This window comes from Euphorbia lathyris, chromosome 2, assembly GCF_963576675.1.
Source record: "Euphorbia lathyris chromosome 2, ddEupLath1.1, whole genome shotgun sequence".
In the NCBI taxonomy this organism is placed as follows: domain Eukaryota; kingdom Viridiplantae; phylum Streptophyta; class Magnoliopsida; order Malpighiales; family Euphorbiaceae; genus Euphorbia; species Euphorbia lathyris.
Window position 1 is genome coordinate 15,445,581 of NC_088911.1, and position 7,769 is coordinate 15,453,349.

General features: G+C 34.9%; 1 protein-coding gene across 1 annotated transcript; it reads right to left on the reverse strand.

Annotated features, from left to right (window-relative positions):
- Nucleotides 1-1,214: 1,214 nt before the first annotated feature.
- LOC136216834 (uncharacterized) lies at nucleotides 1,215-7,345 on the reverse strand. The gene is made up of 7 exons (XM_066003382.1): nucleotides 6,970-7,345; nucleotides 5,556-6,019; nucleotides 5,270-5,384; nucleotides 4,243-4,911; nucleotides 3,714-3,783; nucleotides 3,075-3,193; nucleotides 1,215-1,547 (listed from the first exon to the last, which is right to left on the reverse strand). Exons 1-7 carry the CDS (start codon nucleotides 7,264-7,266, stop codon nucleotides 1,311-1,313), a joined length of 1,971 nt encoding a protein of 656 aa, XP_065859454.1. The 5' UTR covers nucleotides 7,267-7,345; the 3' UTR covers nucleotides 1,215-1,310.
- Between the last annotated feature and the right edge of the window lie 424 nt (nucleotides 7,346-7,769).

Below are 7,769 nucleotides of genomic sequence, written 5' to 3' on the forward strand. Positions count from 1 at the left end.
TCAAAATTGATTTAGGATTGAAAAATATAATTGGCAATTAAAAACTAGAATTTAAGGATAAAAAATTAGATAATGACAGCAGTTTAGTCACAGTGGAACATTGGTTGCAATCAAATTTTTAGGATAGAAAAAATGGAAAAAAAAAAGATGGTGATCAAAATCCGGAATTAAGGATCGGAATTTGAAATTGGGGTCAGAAATAGAGAAGAAAATTTACAATCGATAAAAAAGGGAATCTTCTGCGATCAAAAAGAGAAAAGACTTATGCGATCGAAAAAAAAAGAGAGGATACAACTGAGTCAGGAACTGCCAAAACAAGGGGAATCAAAATCCTAACCTAACTTTACCTAAATGAACTGACTTAAGAAAATGTTCTAACTTCTAATTAGGCTTAACAACCTATAAACTTAGGAACGATATACTTATCACAACCTGTATAAACTCACCTTGAAAAATAAAAATTTAACTTTAAATTTACAATGAATAAGATTTTAACTTTATATACTTTTTATTTTATAAATTATAATAAATTATATATATAATAATTAATAATAATCTAGACCAGCTTTCATATCTTTATAAATTCCAAACTCATCTCTAAAAATAAGTGGGCCTAAGTCTAAGTTGGATTGGTCCTAATATCATAGCTAATTAGCCATTAGTTGATTAGCTTTTTGGTTAGCTAGCTAATTGTGTAAACTTGTTTGGTAAAACTTAGCTGATTTCTAATAGTTGTTTGCGTAAAATGACAAATAAAAATATGGTACTAACTAGACATGTTCAAAAACCCGTTGGCCCGCCCAGCCCGTCCATTATGGGTTGGGATTGGACATGTATATTCACCATTTGACCCGGCCCAATCCGAACCCGCACAAGCCCGCGTATAAAATGGGTTGGGTTTGGAATTTATTTTGAAAGCCCGAGTTGGCCCAGCCCGGCCCGCTCTACCTTTATATATATATATATCTGATTTTTTAATTTTAGGGTAACAATGTATATTTAAAAAAAGATAGACAAATAAACTAATTGAAAAAGCTATTAAAACCAGCTTTTTCAAAATTAGATTTTTTTGACTTAATAAGCTATTTTAAACCTCTTTTCACCAAACACCACTATTAGAGGTTTAACTAGTCAAAACCTGTAAAGTGGCTCAAACCTCTAATTTTACTCTAAAGAAACTCTTTACCAAACAGGGAAAACATAACAAAACAAAATAGACCAAAAAACAGTTACATGTATTGAATCCCTTGAAATAATTATAAGTATATAAATCACAATTACTTGAGGATACAAGCTGGAAGAAATCTGCATTATCCATCCTCAAGGATCTCTCTGTGTAGATGCATACATGATGTGGTGCAGTATTTATAGTTATACCTATGAAATGGGACTTTACCAACCAATGATGCATTACAACATGAGCAGTTCATATCATTTGGGACCGTGCTCGAGCCGCTGCCTTGGGCATTGAGACCCGCAGCCATTCTCCGCTCGGCCGCAGCTGCTCTCTTTTCCCTCTCTTCAGCTTGTGCCCTCTTCAATTCCTCCTGCATCACAATAATAGGAAACATAAAACGTTTCAGTTATTCATGCACTGAAATAGGCCTAATCCATCCCTAGCTGCCCAAACTTGTATAGAAAAGGTTTCCCTTCAACTTTGAAAATGACCAATTAAACTTCTCAACGCACTCAAATTGATATGATTAATCCTCTAAGTCCTATATGGTAGAGCAAGTGGATATTTTGACAAGGTAAAGCTCACATCACTTAAAGCACGTCTAGAGAGCCAATAGTCATTTTAAGCAAGTTCAGTGTCGCAATGGGTCACTTTCAGCAAGTTTAAGGAGTTGATCGTTTGTTTTCAAAGTTCAGAAGAGCAATCGGATTTAGGGTTTATGATCAACTTGAAGGGATGTATATATGTATTAGGCTTTCAAAATAATATTTGTGCATTTTGGTAGGACAAAAGGATCATAAGAAATAAGCCTAAAGCATCACCCAACAAAGTTCTACTCAATGTCTAATTTGAAAAAAATGAATCTTTAAGAGTCAAAATGACCCCTAAAGTTGACAGACCGAATCATTTTAGCATAATCGACTTTTTGGTATTAACTCAACCCTAAATTTGGCAATATTTGACAAATTAGACCAAGTACAGTCAGCCCTCTCCTTATGAGTCATGCTCTTTGGTAAACAAAACGCTAAACCAATGCATCCTAACAAAGTGAGGATATATATATATTTGATAATTGACATCAGTTCTTGTCCAAACCCGGAACTTTTAAAATCTTGTAGTATTATAAACGAAGTTAGTCGCCATCTTTAGGATTTGGTGGACAAGAACTAATCATATATATATGCTTTCTCACTTTATTAGGATGCAAAGGCTTGTTTTGTTTTTCATTGTTAAGGGCATGATTAACACGGAGAGAAACTAAGTTTACTTGAGCTATTTGTCAATAAATGCTAAGTTTAGGGTTGAGTTGACATCTATAATTCGATTTGGGCTAAATTGAACCCGTCTGTCAACTTTAGGGCCCATTTTGACCCTTAATTCACAGTTAGAGGAAACAGTGCGTATTCAAATGTAAAATAGAGTAAAACAGGGTTCGTTGTCAGCAAGTCTTCCCATTCAGGTGTTAGTATCATCCTGAGCCCATGGTTTCCTTTTTCAAGATTAATTAGACCTAATACATACACAATCCCTCCAAGTTGGCCATAAAAGCCGATTTCCCCCACTAATTAACTCCTTTAACTCGTTTAAAGTGACCAATTGGCTCCTAAACTTGCTTAACGTGATTTATTAGCTCCCTTAACTTGATTATATTAACTTATCAGCCCTGTGAACTTTGCTTAAAGTGATACATGCTTCAATTATTCCAAATCATCACTTGCTCTGTCACATAGGACTTAAGGGGTTAATAATCATGTCACTTTAAGCAATTTCAAGGGGCTAATCGGTCGTTTTTCAAAAGTTGGAGGGGTCATTAGACTTTTTTGGACAATTTTGGGGGCTAAGGATGTATTATGCCATTTTAAAACTTAATGTCAAAACAGTAAAAGTAAACCTTTACCTCTTTTGAAAGTTGTTGCTTTCCACTCTGCTGGGATTGTCCCTTGATAGCTGGAGATGGCATGGCTCGATTTTCTGTAGCTGCCTTGGTGTTCTGTGATAATGTAGCCTGAGCCTGCAGTCACAGCACATTATGTTGAACACAACATTTTATGCGACGGAAGAAAACCATCTAGACTATTTATATATATATATATAAACCATTAAACTCACATGATAGAAGAGTGATGTTAGGTAAAAGGTATTAATTAGTTTATCTGCTACTACTACAATATGATTAGGCTGGGTAAGAGACAAGTTTATGGTTTTCTTATTATGGGCATGTTTGGTTCAGCTATTGCTATTTACAGTTTGTTGGTAGCTGGTAGATATTAGCTGATTTTTCTTCCAAAATAGCTGTAAGCAGTTGTTACTCAAATCTTAATCAAACACTTTATATTTATTTAATGTTTAGAGTTAAACAGTAAAAAGAAGAACCAAATGCACTATATCAAGCCTGATAAAGCAAAGAAATTATCACCCTACACTCAAAATTCCATTCTAGAAAACAAACAAGACTGAGCTAAATATATTGCAGTATCCAACAATTCGCAATGAACTTTCATGAATGCTAAGATCAACATCTGATAACTTGCCTGAGCCTTTTCTTTGGCTTTACGCAATTTCTTCAGTTCTTTTGCTCTCGCTTTCTTCTTAGCATCTTTCTCAGCCTGAACCATACAAAAGAAAAATAACAAGTTTAGCTAATACATCATCTAAAATGAGCAAAAAATCATGAAAAATGAATGCTTTCAAGAAATATATTTTTTCTTTTTTAACTGTTGAAGCGGTCAATAACCAATCTCCATATGTATCTCCCAAAAATATTAATACTTACAAAGTTTACAATCAATACACGAAAGATCAATAGATAATTTTAGCAAACAATCTCTATTGTCTTCCGAAAAACGTAGTTCCCTATGGGGAATCTAAAGGGGAATGAGCAATCAAATTGGGAAAGAGATTGAAACAGTCATTAAAAGCACAGAATTTAGTAGATATCACCTTAGTTCTTATCTCTTAGAGAAAAGGAAGATAGGTTAAGGAAGGGAGATACACACAAGGAGAACTAACAATAGGTGCATAATTTATTTATTTTTAAAAGAAAAAGAAACAAACAGCAGTTTTACCTGCTTAGCAGCTTGAGATTCCTCCATTTCTTTTGTCAGTGGACTGGGCACTTTAGCAGCATGCCAATCCCACCTATCAAGATTTGAGGCCATGAAGCGTCTGAAATTATTTCTAACTTCCTTTTCATTTGCCAGCATATATGGTGTGCGCCCTCTTTCGTCAATAACACAAGGATCTATACCTTGTTCTAGGAGCTCCAAAACTTTATCCGCATTGCCAGACTGTGCAGCTTCATGCAGACATGTTGTTATACCATGTACTTCACTTTCACTCGATATACACAGTTCATCGGGATTCTCATGACTTGAATAAGCTTCAGTAGCTCCCCTACAATTAGCATCATCCTTCAAACCCTCTTTTTTCGAGTCTATGCTGCCATCGCTAATAGTGCTCTCACTTAGCACAAATCTCTCCATTGAGGCTGACAGAATATCCTTCTCATCCATTTCAGAGGCAACTTGAGTCATTTGATGATATATGCGCCGGGCTTCTTTAAGAGTGGGTCTCCGGACATTCAGAGGTACATTACAAACTAAAGCATGCTCATGGCTAAAATATGCTTTATCTCCATCAAAGAGAAGTTGGCGATTGCTTGAAGGAGCATGAATGAAAACACGAGTTGAAGAATCAAAATAAGGCTTCCAAGCAGCAAGTAGTTCTTGAATATCCTATATTTATGAGAGACTAATAATCATCCTTTCAAGATATTCAAACAAAAAAAGAACATCTTAAAATTTTCATGTAAATAGATGCACAAACAATTGATAAAAGAATTTTAAAATATCACATGCCTTGATGCCAAACCACTCCATATTCGGACAACTAGGTGGTCTACTATTAAGTTTTGAAACAAATGCAGTTGTTAAAAACTTAATACAACATCTCTTGGGATTAATTATGTATACGTTTCGCTTTTTCTGGTAGTTCCAAATTACAAATATCAGAAGGGCAATGTTGTAGCAAAAAGAAGAGATAAAACTCACACAATTCTAAAATGATGGCAGCAACATATCTACAATTTGATACCTTCTTTAAAGCCAGTTCATTATACCGACGAAGTGAAGCTCCAGCAGAATGTGCAGCTCTGCCACCTGCATCTTTTGAAGACTGCTTTCTACCAGCTTTGGCCCTTACAACGTATCTAAATCAAAAGTTCAAGATTTCAGGAAAAACTGTAAGTACTTTTTGTTGGTTGCTGAGTCCCATCCCATAACTTTATACCGTAGAAGATGAAAGCCAAAGAAAACTAACAATCATTCAGTGTTTCTGATTAAAAAAATAGATTGAAGTGAAAAGATTAAAATAAACTGACCTATGGAATGTTTTGTGAGCTACAACTGAATTTCCATCAAAAACACAACCAGCAAAATGACCCCCACCTGCAAGCAATATGATCCTCAAACGTGTCTTATCCCGGGGCTCATGTATCAGAGACTTCAATCTTTCAACCACTTCACTCTCTTTCAGACATTGCTCATTCTCGTCATGGCAAAAGGGAACTTCTTTAGCATTCTCATAAGAAATACTTTCAAAGTCATTCAATACCATACACCTCCAAAGTGAAACTTTCTCTCCTGTTTGAAGACGAACAAACACCTTCTGCTTAACACTTCCAATGGATCCCTTCCGCATATCATTGCGGGAGAAGGTTGTTTTATCAGCTTCATCTTCTGAGCCTGATATACTTGATATATCACAATCATTAAAAGTATCAGAGGTAAACTCATCCAAGTCCTCCTCGTTCACAATATCCTTCCCTGCAATGCTTAGCTTAACCTGTTATAGCATTATATGATGACTTCGTTATCAGAAAATCTACCAAAGAGCAAATGGCAGAATAACTCTAACATATGTTTCACCGAAACTCTCAAGAAACTTGTATAAAACACATTTTCGAGTCACATTTTCAAAATTTAAGAAAATTGAATTTGGATACATATTTACGGAAGTGGAAAAATACTAATCACATGTTCAACAAATCACTAATATTTTATAGATCATCTTCAACAAGCTTTCAAAATGAAAAAAAAAAATTTTTTTTTTTCTCTATTTTGTGAATTGTATGTACTTTTTTGTAATGTAGGCTTATATGTTTTCACATTCTTATAATTTTAAAAATTTATATATTTTTATTACTTCCATGTTTCTCACGTTTAAGTTCCTATATTTTTTACAAATATTAAAAAGTCCTGATTTCCGTTTCAGTAACTGTTTCCATGTAACCTAGGAGACATCCTACTATATACTACTGGAGCATTACACCCTACCAATTAATTGGTGCCTTTGTACACTCTTATTCTTTAACACCAATCATCTCCCAATGAGTTGTGCATCCCTCTTTTGATTGATCGGACTTTGGAGTATGGTAAAAGGTCTCTATAAGAGAAATTCAACATAGATTCTAACAACCATTTATAGAGCTCGTGTATTTCAATCCAAAAGAGAAGTACAAAACTAAACTTATACAGATCAACGATCTGAGGAGTCAGTAACTACCAGCAAAGTTTTAGCAAGAAAACATCATGAAAAAACTAAATATTTGCTAATGCTAAGAGCAGCTAAAGAATTAGTTAATTTTTTCTTTCCCCCCTTCAAATCAAACTACTCAATTCAACCTGAAGCAGAGAAGAAGCAATTAAAATAAAATAAAAAAGCATATGCTCACAATTTCCGTATCTCGGATGCAGTGTCTAAGTTCAATAACGCAAGGGGGAGAAAATAATTACGTTAATTCGATGAATATCCGATTTAAAATGAGACCGCTGATCCAGAAGCGACTCAAATTCGGCCTTGCAAATATTACAGGTCCATCTAAGCATTGCAGAACCGTTTTTGGAACTATTCTCTTCCTCTTCATTGGCCTCTTCAAGGGTTTCAACAATTGCGGGAATGTTGGACTTCTCGAAGGCTTCGGGTACTGAGGCTGAGGAAGGAGATAGTAAACGACATGCGTTGAAGAAGTCGACCGGAACATCGAAGACGGAACGATGCCGTTTTTCTTGCGGAACTGAAATTGTGTCCATGGTTGTGACGGCCAAATGTTCAGTAGAAAGAAGCCGCAAATGTTAGAGGTGTAGATGGTAGGTGTTTCCTCAACGCAATCGGAATCGTTTATCAGATGCCGATTAGACTTCACTAAACGACGCCGGTTCTTTATTAATATGGTAGAATTGTCAACTCAGTCCTTGCTGTTGTTTTCTTTTATAAATCATACTGCACATTTCTCCAAAAACAATTTTGTTGTCTCTAACTTTTTTTCTTATTATTGAAATGCTTAATATATCAATCACCCTGAATGTAAAATAAAAAAAATAATTCGCTCCTAAACTTTCAAAGTGTTGAGATAACGTCTCAATTTACTTAAAATACTATGATAGCTCCCTCAAGTCCAACGTATCGTTTAGGTGTCAATTTATTTGATTTTTTCAAAGCACGTGTAACACACCTTCCATTTACACTTTACTTCTTTGCAACTGATGAACTAATTCACTAAATTTTAAACAAGTTCAGGAGGCTATCGAAATAT